Source organism: Sceloporus occidentalis, unplaced genomic scaffold (assembly GCF_023333645.1).
Source record: "Sceloporus occidentalis isolate IW3139 unplaced genomic scaffold, rSceOcc1.0.p SCAF_176, whole genome shotgun sequence".
Classification (NCBI taxonomy): domain Eukaryota; kingdom Metazoa; phylum Chordata; class Lepidosauria; order Squamata; family Phrynosomatidae; genus Sceloporus; species Sceloporus occidentalis.
The window spans coordinates 296,047-310,000 of NW_028317156.1; the positions used below are offsets into that span (position 1 = coordinate 296,047).

Consider the following 13,954-nt stretch of genomic DNA (forward strand, 5'->3'; position numbering starts at 1 on the left):
TATCGGCAGCAGGGTATAATTTTTATGTATATCGGCAGCAGGGTATAATATAAGTATATATCCGCAGCAGGGGCTAATATCAATATATATCCGCAGCAGGGGTTAATATTAATATATATCAGAAGCAGGGTGTAATATTTCTATATATTGTCATCAGCAGGGGCTAATATTAAAGAATGAGAAATAACTGCCTAACGTGTGTGTGTATATATATATATATATATATATATATATATATATATATATATATATATATATATAGTGTATATGTACCGTTTTATAATTGGCCCCCATACTTTGGTTCCTGGCCCCCCATGTGCCCCCCCTAAATATGAAAGCTGGAGACGCCACTGCTGGGAACCTCAGGTCAGGGTGGGGGCATCTCGGTATGTCCCTTCCTTAAGTGGTATTTGGTTATGCTACCTGGATTACTTGGCAAGCTTGAGTGTTTATTGTAAATATTTACATGTTGGTGTTTGAGTCATTGTCCTTGTTAACGCACCTATGTTTATTGTTCCAGGTTTTGGCGTGACAATGACTCTAATAAATAAAATTGGCTGTGGCCTTTTCTTATCCATATTCTATGGTGTGGTGTCATTATTGGGGTTTTAAGGGGGAGTATGCCTAGCCCGGAAGATCGAAGCTACAACAGTCAAGTGCTTACACTGATTTCAATACAAGTAATTCTCTGTCACTGATTGGCTGCTTTAAGTTAATCAATGGCATGAAGGTGAGACTTCAGAAGGAGCTGCAGCTTCCCACAAAGGTGATTATGTATTTATTGAGTATTAAAGTACTCACACAGCCCCACATTGTACTGCGCTAAGGAATATGATGGCGCTATATAAATAAATATTCATTCTGTGTTGCTGAGGCTGCATGGGGTCACTGGAGCTTCCCTTTAATGCTATAAATTGATACAAATGTTTACGTCTCTTGCATGCTGGTGTTATGACATCATCAATGGGGGGGGCCGTCACACCCACCTAAACAACACAAGAACAGGGGGATAGACTTCTACTTCTCATGCAATTAATTTGTTTAAATCCAGCAGGAACCCCCAAACTGCTCCACCATCAGATCGGACCGGTGGGAAAGCCGGGTTTTAATGACCATCGGCCCCTCACACTCCCAATCTGCTGCTCCAGTGACAGATCAGGTGCTGCTGCTATGTGAACATCAGGCGGCCGCTGGCCTTAAAGTGCCAGCACCATCCGATCAACACCAGACCGGCCCTGGCTGGGTATAAACCTCATTAGCCTCTTTTATTGCACTAAATCCAAACATTACAGCTTTTTTATTTTATTGAAAATGGCCCAATTTTATCCTCCTGTTGATCTGTTGGGTCGCGGCTCGAGGTGCCTTTCCACATCCGTTCCGGGCGTGGGAGGCATTAATACGGCGAGTAGGATTTTGTTACTCGGAGCAGGAAAGTCTTGCAGGGCGTCTCTTAGTCCGTTCCCCGTGTGATTTCCCTGCAGTAAATCCGCCGCTCGCTGAAGCTGATGTCGCGTTTTCCTGCCGGACTCCGGACACAAAGGTTCTGGTACCGGCCTGAGCTGCCGTCAGATGCGCCGCGGGTAGCCGAATAATTACGCATTTCGCTTTTTTAGTAACAATACACGGTTTACGTGATAACATTCGCATCCACTGATAATTTTTACTTTTATTTTTTTATACATTATGTGTTCATATTTACACGATTATGTCGTACGCTGCTTCACGTGATGCACTCAGGGGCCTGAACTCCAACAGGCTTCCAGGTCATCAGAAGCATCTTAGCGACTGTTGTATATGTAGAGTTATATATCTGCCCCAAATCAGGGTTATTACTGGAAGGGAGACTGTGCCGGGGCAGAGAGCCAGAGCTAGGAGGTTTCTGCGGGGACTCGCCAACCAGCAGAGATAATGATGTGCAGAAGCGCTGAGAGCAGCAAAGGCGCAGATCTTTCTGCTCAACAAGCCCCCTTCACCCCAGCAGGGAAAGAGGGTAAGTACTGGCACGGAAGGGACCAAACATTTTTAGAACATGTTGCGTTTGTAATACCCCCTGAATTATTGCAGTAGTTACCAACACTGTAACCTGGAACATAAAGCGGAAATGGCAACATGTCCAGGAGTAACACGCGACTCTGTGTTCCAGCACTCATAGGATCAGTTCTCAGATTCATAGCTCCCAACAGCCACGACACTCACAGGGCATTCACATCTTCCAGTCTGCCCACTTCATGGTCCTATCCTGCCCCTCCTTACTCCTAACAAAGGGACCCTGATTTGGACACCTGGAGATTTGGGGGCTGTGCAGATTTCCACCCCCTAGTGCTGTAATATAACCCCCCGCGCTATATACATTAAGATAACCCCCCCCCCCAGCAGCATATACAGTAATAAGCTGTATTCCAATAAACTCCCTTTATCTGCAGACCTGGACGCCGCCATTGCTGTCTACTATATCAACTCCAACTGCTTTAAAAAGAAAACAGCTAAATATTTTTTAACATTTTTGTTTAAAAGGGACAGTGCAAGATTTTGAAAATGCAATTTTAATCTGATACTAATAAACAACCTTGTTGTCTCCTATAACTGTTGGGTTACCGTTATTTCCGTTTATTAATAAACATGAAGGACGTAGCTTTGGTCGCCTGTCCTTGGAGTCACATTTGGCTGGAAAGCAGCTGCTCCCAACGCATTCTGCCCTCGCGGCTCTGTTCACAAGTCACATATAATAATGTAAGAGGTTTTATTAAATGCTGGAATGAAACCTAGTCTTATCGCAGATATGGCAGTTCCCCATCAAACGGTAAAGTGCCACTTAAATGTTAATGTATTTGTAAAATATTTGTTGACATCATTTTATACAAAACAAGAGATATGAATAAAAAAATATATATATTAAATTAATATTTCTTTATAAATATGTTGTTTCTTTATAAAAAAAGACAAGATGTCTGTGATTTATCTATGCAAAGGAGGAGAAATGTCATAAACGAGAGGGTCAGAGGCTTAGATGTAACGGACGTTAATAACTAAAGTATCTCCGCCCTGTGCAGATGGTATTGTGTGAATAATGTGATCCCCGCAAAATGCTGCTTACACAAGACCCTTCAAAGGTTAAATTCATTTGTTTCTCCTCCGTCTGTTGCTTCCTCACTGCCCTCCTGCCTCTTCCTTCCCCTCCCAGTTTTCTACTGCCTGCATGTACACTCTGTATGCTGCCTACTTATTCCACCAGTCTTCTGCCTCTTGCCTGTTCCTCCTTAGTAAGATAAGAAATGCCTGTTATCCTCCTATCTGCTACTGCCTACTTTCCTGTACCTGTTCTCAATCTAATGCTGCCTTCTTATTCCCCCCTTGGTCTATTGCTGACTGATTGTAAGAAAAAATAAATGACAGTAGACTGGGGGGGAACAGCCATTTCCCCTGTCTGCTGTCCCTGCCTGTTCTCCTACCTAGTCTGCTTGACTGCCTATTCCCCATTGAGACTGCTGCATCCTTCATTCCCCCTGTGTCATTCTGGTCCCATATCCCTGCTCTCCCTTAGTCTGCTGTCAACTTCCCACACGCTCAGTCTACTGTCCCCTCCCCCAGTTTGCTTGCCTGTTCCCAACCCAATTTAATTCTGCCTGTCCCTCCACAGTCTGATGTGGCCTGCCCTTTCACTTCCCATCGACTGCCACCTGCCTAGTCTAGTACGTGCTACTGCCTGCTTGATCCTCACCCCTAGTCTGTTGCTCACCTTCTGTCTGCTTCCTGCCCCCCCCATCTGCTGCCTGCTTTTTCCGCCTCCCAGTCTGCTACTACCTGCCTGTTCTCTCCAATTCACTCTGCTGCCTGGTTCCTTCTTCGTCAGTCTGATGCCTGCCTATTTTTTTCTGCTTCCCCACCCCGAAGATGGGGCCTTGTCCTAACCCCCTAGTTTGCTGCCTTCCTATTCTCCTATCCTCCTCGGTCTGCTTCTGCCAGCTTAGTCTTCCATGGTCTTACCCCTGCTCTGTTTCCTCCCAGCCTAAACATTCCTGCATGTTCCCACTTAGTTTAATGCCTGCCTATTTCTTTATACATGTTTACCCCAATCTGCTGGCTGCCTGATTATTCCACCAGTGTTCTCCTACATGCCTCTTCCCCCCTAGTAATCTACCACATGCATGTTTACCCTGCCCTGCCTATTATGTCCTTGATCTACTGCTGCCTGCCTTTCCTCCTGTTTGTCGCCTCTTCACTGTCCATCCCATCTACTATCACCTGTTCACCTCCCATTCTGATGTTGCCTTCCTGCCCCCCCCAGTTTGCTTCCTGCCTATTCCAGCCTTCCTTTTCCACTCCTAGTCTGCTGCTTTCCCTCAGTCTAATGCTTAATTCCTTGACCATTCCAGTCTGATGCTGCCAGCCTAGTTTGCTATTGCTTGCCCACTCCCCTACCCAGTCTTCAGCTTCCTGCCTACCCCTCAGTCTGCTGCTGACTGCCTGTTCCCCTAGTCTGTTGCTGCCTAAATGGACTCCTACACTTTGTTCTGCCGTCTACCTCTTCCCTCTGCTCTTCACTCTACTGCCTGCTTGTTCCCTCCCCATCTGCCTATTCCTTCCTTTGCCCAGATGCCCCCCATTTTGCTCTCTGCCTATCCCCGCCTTCCATTTCCCCTCTTAGTCTGTTGTTTGACAGTTGCCACAATCTTTTGCCACCTTTTTGATCAATAAACCCTTGGCTATTTCCTGCATATTCAACCACTCTAGTCTGTTGCCTGGTTTTACCTCCCTCAGTCTAATACTGCTTTCCTCTACCTTTCTCAGTCTGATGCCCCCTGCCTGTTCCTCTTCCCAGTATTCTAGTGCCTCCCTTATCACCCAGTCTGCCAATGTCTGGCTGTACCTTTCTCAGTCTAATGTCACTTAGACCTGTTCTTTTCTGCCTGCCTACCAATGGAGACTTCTCAACCCTCCCCCCAAAATCTCTGCCTGAATATTTCTCCCCAGTCTGCTTCTGCCTGCCTCACCCCATTTGCTGTCTACCTATTTATTCCTACATGTTTCCCCTCATTCTGCTGCCTGTCTATTCCTTCTTACAAGCCCCCGCAATCTGCTAGCTTCCTGTCACTTCTCAGTCTTCTGTCTGTTTATTCCTCCAGTTATCTGCAGCATGCCTGTTCCCACCTAGTAAGCTATCACATGCCTTCATTGTGTTTGCTGCCCCCTGCCAATCACCCCCTTGGTCTATTGCCCCCTGCCTACCTGGCTATTCTTCCATGCATCTTTCCCCCAGTCTGCTGCCTGCTACCCCCGTTTCTTGCATACATATTCCCTCCTTCCTTTTTCCCCCTAATGCTGCTGCTGTCACCTGCTTCCTATTACTCCCAGTCTGTTACCGCATATATGTTCCCAAATACTCTGTCAGTTCTTTCCAGTTTGCTGCCACTTGCCCTCCCCCTCACACTACGGCTGTTACACTTACCTGTCCGGTCGGGCTCCCGCGCCGTCCCGTCTGGGATGGGCGGACCTCCCGAGGTGCCGCTCGCGCGTCCTCTCCTTGTGGTCGTGCGCGTGCCACATGCACGGAGGGGCGTGCGCAGCGGCAGGCCACGCCTACCGCCCAGTCACGGCTCGGGTCAAGCTGCCGCGGCGATCGGGTGATTATCACCGATCTGCCGCGACACACTCGCGGCGCTCGTCTGCTACCGCTTCTGCCTGTGTGGCCCCTCCACGCCGCGCGCGGAGGTAACACAGGCAGAGCTTGTTGTTGGCGATGTTGCCATGGCGACGGCGCCATTCTCGGGCGCCAGTCGCGATGACGTCATCGCCCATCCATTGGATGTTTTCCCCGCCTCTAGTCCATATAAACCCTCTTTGCCCAGTGCTTAGTGCCCGTGCAAAGAGTCTGTATTACTCGGGGTGTGTGGTTGTGCTCCTGTACCTTCGCTACCTGATTTCCGTGTACCAGACTTCAGCTATTGTTCCTGACCTTCGCTCCTACATTGCCTGCCCCGACCTCGGCTTTGTTATTGATTCTGAACCTGTGCTGCCTGCCCCGACCTCGGCCACCTGCTGTCTCCTGCCTGTTGTGCTACCCAGTGTGATGCTTGCCTCTTCGCTCTACCAGTATGATGTCCTCTGCCTGTTTTTCCCCTGTTCTACTGCCTGCCAATTACTCTGCTAATCTGCTTTCTGCCCACCCAAGTTTTCTAAAAACAAATGAATTAAGAAGCAGAGTAAATTAAACCCTGCAGCAAGAGTTACAATACAGTATACACTCTATAAAGAAGAAAAGTGAAAAAATATTCTTCTCCAGTCTCCTTTTGCCTACACCCCTTCTTGGTCTATTGCTGCCTGCCCCCTGCTTCCTGCCTTATCTCCACTCCAGTCTGCTGAAGACTGCTTCTTCCTTCCATCTACTACCTGCCTTTTCTGTCTGGTCCACACATCCCCACTTTCCTGCACAAATACCCCCTTCCTTCTCCCTTCCTATTCTGTTGGTATCTGTCTCTTCCCCATCTCCCTCAGACTGCTGCCTGCCTATTCGTTCCTTCACCCCCCCCAATCTGATGGCTGTCTTCTTATTCCCCTGGTCTTCTTCCAAATGCCTGTTACCCCCTAGTAAGCTACCACATGCCTGTTGCCCTCTAGTATGCTGCCCCCATCTATAATGTCCCTGATCTACTACCTGCCTGTTTCCCTACTCTGTTGTCATCTACATTCTCCCCCACCTATTTTCTTATCTGCTACCCCCTGCCAATTCGTCTCCAGTCTCATGTTGCTGCCTGTCTGTTTCACCCATCCGTCTGCTGCCTCTCTATTCCATTTTGCATAGTCTTCCCAATCAGCTGTCTACCCCACCCAATTTTTTGCCTGACTACTCCCATCTTCCTTTCCCATCCTATTCTACTGCCTGCCAGTTCACCCAGCCTGCTTCCACTTATAACCAACTGCTGTTGGCTGCTGGTTACTTCCCACAATCCTTAGCCACCTTTCCCCCCTCCCCTGTCTGTTGCTGACTGCCTGTTACCCTTGTCTTTTGCTGCCTAAATGCACTCCTACACTCTGTGCTGCCATCTTTCTCTTTCCTTCCTCTTAACTCTGCTGCTTGCTTATTCTCTCATTTTCACTCTTCCTTCCAGTTGCCCCGGCCTGTTACTTTCACAGTCTTTAGCCACCTGCCTATTCAACCACTTGTGTTTGCTGCCTGCCTGTCACTAGACCAGTCTGCTGCTTCCTGTCTTTACTTCCACTACCCTTCCCAGTCTGATGCAACCTGTCTATTTCCTTTCACAATTTGCTGCTGCTTGCCTGCTCCCTCCCCCGCCTTAATGCACTCCTACACTTTGTGCTGCCGCCTACCTCTTATCCCTCCTCTTCACTCTACTGCTTGCTTATTCTCTCACCTTTTCTCTGCTGCCTGCTCCCCGTCTGCCTATTCCTTTCTCTCCCCAGACGGGGAGCAGGCAGCAGAGTAAAGGTCTCTGCTGCCTGTTGTTCCCTTCCTAGTCTGTTGTTGGACATTTGCCACAGCCTGGTGCCACTTACCCCTCCTCATTCTGCTGCGTGCCTTTTACTTTCCAACAATCACCCCACCCCAATTTTGCTGCCTGCCTATTCCTCCCCAGCCTGCTTCTGCCTGCCTCGTCCCATTTGCTGTCTGCCTATTCATTTCTGCATGTTTCCCCTCATTCTGCTGCCTGTCTATTTCTTCTTACGAGTCCCCCTCAATCTGCTGGCTTCCTACCACTTCCCAGTCTTCTTCCTGCCTATTCCCCCAGATCTCTGCAGCAAGACTGTTCCCACCTAGTAAGCTATCACATGCCTTCTGCCCTCTAGTATGGTGCCCCCTGCCTATAAGCGTAGTGTCGTAAGTAACATGGAGCTGCATTTAAAACATGTAATTTGGACCATTATTAGGTGTTTCTATGGCTTAGTAAGTGTAATCCTGCACAGGGTTAAAAATCGCGATCCCTTCCAGGTTTGTTGCCTACCTATTCGCCCCTTCCTGTTCCCTTGCTAATCTGCTGACACCTTTCTGTTCCTCCTTCCCACTCCACTAACTACCTGTTTCCCCCACTCTGCTTCTCGCCTACTTTCTGACAGTTTTCCTTACCAAAGTCAAATATCAGCTGCCTGGTTTCCATCTATCTGCTGCTACCCATTTGCAGCCTCCCCCAGTCTGTTGCCTCCTGTATGTGCCCACTGTTCTGTTGCTAATGCTGCCTGTTTACTACCTTTCTGTTGCTTTTCCTGCTTGTCCCGCTGTCTGTTGTCACCTGACTCACCTACCTGCGTCCCCTTCTTCTGTCGCCTGTGAGTTCCTCTCCCAGTGTCCTGCCACTGCTTGTCTGTTTCACTCTGTCTGCATGGTTATTAATTTCTGCATATTTTTCCCAGTCTGCCACCTGCCTGCTCCCACCATATTCCCGCCTTTCTTTTTCCCTCCTATTCCCTCTTGTTGCTGACTGGCTGTACCTCCCTCGGTCTAATGCTACTTTCCCGTACCCAGTCTAATGCTGTCTGCTTGTACCTCTTCGGTTTGGTTTTGCCTGCCTATCTCCTCCTTGATTTATGGCTAACTACCTGCCCCTACTTTGCTGCCTTACTATTTATTCCTGCATGATCCCTCTCAGTCCACTGCCTGCCTATTCTTTACTACATGCCCCCAGTCTGATGACTGCCTGTCCCTTGTCTGCTGTGTCCAGTCTTGTGCCGCATCCCTGTTCTGCCCTAGTAACCAACCAAATGCATGTTACCCTCTAGCATGCTGCCCCCTGTCTATCAACCCATTGGTCTATCACCATCTACTTAGCTCACCCTAGTATGTTACCACCCTCCTATCCGGCCAGTCTGTTGCCCACTGCCGCTTCAGGGTTAATTTAGGGGCAGTAATGGTTAATGGGGTGTTTAGGGTTAATTTAATGCTGAGGACTGAGGGTTAATTTAATAAAGTTAACTAAAGGTGCAGTTAGAGGTAAAACAATCTAAAGGTGGGCAATCTAAGGGGAATCTAAATCCTGGGGGCAGTTAAGATTATTAATGTATTTATTTATAAAAGTATGGTGTCAGTGATATTCTCTGAATGGTTCGAATCTCTGAACGATTCTCTGCCTTCAGTGACATCGCTAGAGTAGGCAGACAGGCAGGAGGGTTCATTGACCCTAATGAAAGGGGCGGGGCCAATCGTTAGTTTGACTGCAGGGAGGGACTGGGGAAACACTAACTCCTATGAGTCACACTGAGTGACCCGAAGATTCGGATCATGAATCGGATCATTTCAATGAATGACTCGAAATGATCCGATTCACTTTACTGATCTGAACTTCGCATCACTACTTTGGTGTATATGAAGGGTTAATCCCTTCTTAGCAATTAAGCTTTCAGAGGCAAGGGAGATGTGTACAATGGAGCTACTCACGGGTCTCTCTCACAGTGATTATCAAATTCATTAATACGCTCCCCAGACCATTGCCAGCTACACGATCATCACACAGCTGAGGGATTCCCCGGCTTCTGCCACTTTAATCTGCGGTAAACCACAATTTCCTATGCAATGCTGCCACCGTGTGGTAGCACTTGCCCACCCACCTTTCTTGAGAACCATATTTATCCATTTAAGTGCTGGCAGCTTTGCCTCGAATTTTAACCCAGAAACGGCCGGGGGGGGGGGGCGGTAGGGTGTATGATGTAGCTTGTATGAATGGTGTTTAGCCACCGTTAAGCTCACCAACTAAACATCGGGCTGGAAAACTGCAGTGGAAAGCAGTTGCCTTTAAAGAAGTTTGCAGTATGTTTATAGCAAGACAGATATAGCTTGTTCCAGAGATTATGGGTGGCTCTGAAAAGAGCCTTTGGTGATGTTTGCTAAGTGCCCTGCGGTTACCGATTACTGAACTCACTTGCTCTTGGCAGGTTTGTGGCTCTCTGTCTTCTTGGGCAAGAGCACGGCCTGGATGTTGGGTAGAACACCTCCCTGAGCAATGGTGACTCCTCCGAGCAGCTTATTGAGCTCCTCGTCGTTACGAACGGCGAGTTGCAGGTGGCGAGGAATGATACGGGTCTTTTTGTTGTCACGTGCAGCGTTACCAGCCAACTCCAGTATCTCAGCAGTCAGATACTCCAACACCGCTGCCAGATACACGGGTGCGCCGGCGCCTACTCTCTCGGCATAATTACCCTTGCGAAGAAGCCTATGCACACGGCCGACAGGGAACTGCAGACCAGCACGGGAAGAACGTGTCTTTGCCTTAGCGCGAACCTTTCCACCTTGTTTTCCTCTGCCAGACATGCTTTCGCTCAACAACCGCCTAATCAGTCAGTTAACTGCAAAGTTCCTTACGAAGATAAACCGCTCACCTACCCTGTTATTTGTAGCTTCCCCCGTGACGCTCTTCGTCGCTGATTGGTTCCTTTACAAAACAGCCAATCGGGTGGAAATAGTCTGAGACACCAATCGGTGTAGGCACTGCGGTTCATGGGCGGCCGCATCTGCTCACGTGACAACCTCATCGAATCGGACGCGAGACAGCAGAACGGCCTTATTTGCATGCGGTGCCTATAAAGGGAAGGGCCTGGCGCAGTAATTTCAGTGTTAATCACGGTCTCTTGAATTGCGTGTTGAAAGGAAAGCAGACGCGATGCCTGATCCAGCCAAATCTGCGCCCGCTCCGAAAAAAGGCTCTAAGAAAGCTGTTACGAAGACCCAGAAAAAAGATGGGAAAAAGCGCAAGAAGAGCAGAAAGGAAAGCTACGCGATTTATGTCTACAAGGTACTGAAGCAGGTGCATCCCGACACTGGCATTTCCTCCAAGGCCATGGGCATCATGAACTCGTTTGTCAATGACATCTTTGAGCGCATTGCCGGGGAAGCTTCACGCCTAGCCCACTACAACAAGCGTTCCACCATCACTTCTCGGGAGATTCAGACTGCTGTACGCCTCCTCCTTCCTGGAGAGCTGGCCAAGCACGCTGTCTCAGAGGGCACCAAGGCTGTTACTAAGTACACCAGCGCCAAGTAAAGTTCTCCTCGTTCTTTCACTTTTTAAACAAAGGCTCTTTTGAGAGCCACCCACATCGTCCATCTCAGAGCTATGTAACTGATCTAGCGCTTTTGTCGGGGACATGCTAGCTCTGGGAAGAGCATTGAAATGTGCTTCTCACTCCTCCAGGTTAGTTGGGGTATCCAGACTGCTTGGGAAGAGAAGCCAAAGGTGAAGGGGCTCCTGTGACGGCACCGACCTGTACTCTGACTGGGTATTCCAGCTAATCGCTGATTTCTCCTGCTGGGACGCCGGAGATTAACCCCTTCACCGCCAGACAGAACCAGCGTTGCAGAGAGAAGGGGCTTCTTTACCACTGTGGCTAACCGAAGCTGAGCTACATCGTGGGTCTATTGTCCTGAAAAGGACAATGCGTGATCCTGGTAGAGGACACAGCTCTTCAGGAACCTCGGTGGCGCTGTAGTATACGGGCATTCCCAAATAATACATAACTCGGTTGTGTCGTGGGGAGGACATGTGGCACACGGACAGGATAACACATGAGGGGACGACAAATGCATAATAAAATTCACCCACATACCGGGACATACAGAATACAGATAACTACCACAGACGGCACCTATTAAACCTGGGCCGTCCCGGCCCCCATTCAAGTGAGCCCCGCGCAAGCCTTTGGTGGACACCAGCTGCCGATCCCGGCACATGTTCTGCAAACGGGCCCAACTCCCAGCACTCCGATCCTGCCTGTAGCTCAATCTATAGCCAGACCCAGGCACTGTTCAGCTGGGTATTTCAAGGTGTGCATAGAAAAGCACGGGCAGACACAAGGACAACATGATCATAGCCTAAGAGAGGGTGTGGGTGGCTCTGAAAAGAGCCGTTGGGTGTTTCAGGGTCACGAGTCAACAAGCTTAACCTCCGAAACCGTACAGAGTACGGCCTTGGCGTTTCAAGGCATACACCACGTCCATAGCGGTAACGGTTTTCCTCTTGGCATGCTCAGTATAAGTGACTGCGTCACGAATCACGTTCTCCAAAAACACTTTGAGCACACCACGGGTTTCCTCATAGATCAGCCCAGAGATACGCTTTACACCTCCTCTGCGAGCCAAACGGCGGATAGCAGGCTTGGTGATACCCTGGATGTTATCCCGAAGCACCTTCCTGTGCCTCTTTGCGCCACCTTTTCCGAGTCCCTTACCTCCTTTGCCGCGGCCAGACATGATCACGCTTACTTCACGAGTTCCACAGCACAAAACTCGCTAATGGCCAGCCCGCTTTCTTTTATACGTACTTGACGGACCTGATAGGGAACCGCACCATGATGCCTCAAGGGGGCGTTGCTATTTGAATATATGCTTCACGTTGGTTGGCTGGAGAAGCTTCCAAGCGTGCCTCAGACACCGATTGGCTATTTAGGAATATCAAAGGAAACCGGATATGAACAATTCAAACCAACCTCCTTTGCGCCACTCCCTACACCAAGCCCGCATCTGCTTTCAAAGATGCCTAGCCTTTATTAATCAAACCTCTCTACTGCATCAAGTACCTTAAGCTTCTGCCTCCCTCACCTCCACGTGATCGCTTTCGACGATCCCTCATTTACCACTAGGTGGCAGCATATCGCTGTAAATAAACGCCAAACGGCGGCCAAGATAAAGGCGGGCTTTTAGCTGTCGCCGTATCGCTGTTAACGGTCAGCCAGTACACAGTTTCACTAGGTAGGAGGCTGAACAAAAGAGAGGAGAAGAAATAAATAAAAAAAGAACCGCAGCTAACGAATACATGACCGATTCGAGCATTTAATTTAAATAAATAAAAAAAAGATAACGCTCCACACCGAAGTCTCTTGATCAAAGGCTGGCTTTTTCAATCCATCGTCCTAGCCTATGAAAAAGAGGGGCGTGATTAAGCGTATCCAATCACATTTACCGCTACTCTATAAAGTGATTGAGTTGGCCACAGAATCGTTACAGTTACGTTGTATCCGTCGGTGAATCGGCACGGAGCAGCATGGCTCGCACCAAGCAGACAGCCCGTAAGTCCACCGGAGGAAAGGCTCCTCGGAAGCAGCTGGCGACCAAAGCTGCGAGGAAAAGCGCTCCAGCTACCGGGGGCGTGAAGAAGCCACATCGCTACCGCCCGGGCACCGTAGCTCTAAGGGAAATCCGCCGTTACCAGAAGTCTACGGAGTTGCTTATTCGGAAGCTGCCTTTCCAGCGGCTGGTCCGTGAGATTGCTCAAGACTTCAAAACCGATCTACGTTTCCAGAGTTCTGCTGTTATGGCTCTCCAGGAAGCCAGCGAGGCTTACCTGGTGGGGCTTTTCGAAGACACCAACTTGTGCGCTATTCACGCTAAGCGGGTTACTATCATGCCAAAAGACATTCAGCTGGCTCGCAGGATCAGAGGTGAACGTGCCTAAGTAAACGCGGTGTGGGCGAACGCGATCTCCCCACAGTCCCCACAAAGGCTCTTTTAAGAGCCACCACATTGTCACTCAAACGAGCTTGTGGTTTGTGTTTCCCTTCGCATGCACGAAATTAACCCTGTTGCTCGCGCCCAAGCTTGAAACATCTCACACAATTATCCCACTACCGAACGAGCCGTTGAGCGGCCGAGTCCCCGGCTGGGCATAACGAGTAACGGCAAAGCACAATCTTTAAGCCCGCCCCTTATCTCTATTCTGTTACGGACAGGGCTCCGAGCGAGAGCGCTGGCCGAATATGTCAATCTACGCACAAGTATGATGCTAGGCTTTCAGCGGGAGGCCCAAATAGCCGCGGCCGGGTGATTAAACGCTTTTTTCCTTTTTCGGAGGATATGATGGTCCTGAAAAGAACCTTTTGTGAAGAACGAAGTGGGAAAGCACACACCAGAGGCGCTCCAAAACCCATGCCCCCCTCATTTTTTCGGGGCTGCCTTTTTAGCCTTGGGCTTTTGGCTGCCTTGGGTTTTGTGGCCTTCTTAGCTGGGCTTTTGCCAGCT

The 13,954-nt window shown here is 49.1% G+C and overlaps 4 protein-coding genes across 4 annotated transcripts; 2 read left to right on the forward strand and 2 right to left on the reverse strand.

Annotated features, from left to right (window-relative positions):
• Positions 1-9,862: 9,862 nt before the first annotated feature.
• On the reverse strand, positions 9,863-10,255 carry LOC149278932 (histone H2A type 2-B). Its single transcript, XM_089501605.1, has one exon. The coding sequence runs from the start codon at positions 10,253-10,255 to the stop codon at positions 9,863-9,865; it is 393 nt and encodes a 130-aa protein (XP_089357731.1).
• A 349-nt stretch (positions 10,256-10,604) lies between these two features.
• Positions 10,605-10,985, forward strand: LOC149278933 (histone H2B 1.1-like). The gene has a single exon (XM_089501536.1). The coding sequence runs from the start codon at positions 10,605-10,607 to the stop codon at positions 10,983-10,985; it is 381 nt and encodes a 126-aa protein (XP_089357662.1).
• Positions 10,986-11,878: 893 nt separating this feature from the next.
• On the reverse strand, positions 11,879-12,190 carry LOC149278934 (histone H4). Its single transcript, XM_089501606.1, has one exon. It carries the CDS (start codon positions 12,188-12,190, stop codon positions 11,879-11,881), a length of 312 nt encoding a protein of 103 aa, XP_089357732.1.
• Positions 12,191-12,980: 790 nt separating this feature from the next.
• LOC149278935 (histone H3) lies at positions 12,981-13,391 on the forward strand. The gene has a single exon (XM_089501545.1). The coding sequence runs from the start codon at positions 12,981-12,983 to the stop codon at positions 13,389-13,391; it is 411 nt and encodes a 136-aa protein (XP_089357671.1).
• Positions 13,392-13,954: the final 563 nt, after the last annotated feature.

Excerpts from the sequence above, each read along its gene's own strand:
- LOC149278935 (XM_089501545.1), top strand. The coding sequence starts at position 12,981 with ATGGCTCGCACCAAGCAGACAGCCCGTAAGTCCACCGGAGGAAAGGCT.
- LOC149278933 (XM_089501536.1), top strand. The coding sequence starts at position 10,605 with ATGCCTGATCCAGCCAAATCTGCGCCCGCTCCGAAAAAAGGCTCTAAG.
- LOC149278932 (XM_089501605.1), bottom strand. The coding sequence starts at position 10,255 with ATGTCTGGCAGAGGAAAACAAGGTGGAAAGGTTCGCGCTAAGGCAAAG.
- LOC149278934 (XM_089501606.1), bottom strand. The coding sequence starts at position 12,190 with ATGTCTGGCCGCGGCAAAGGAGGTAAGGGACTCGGAAAAGGTGGCGCA.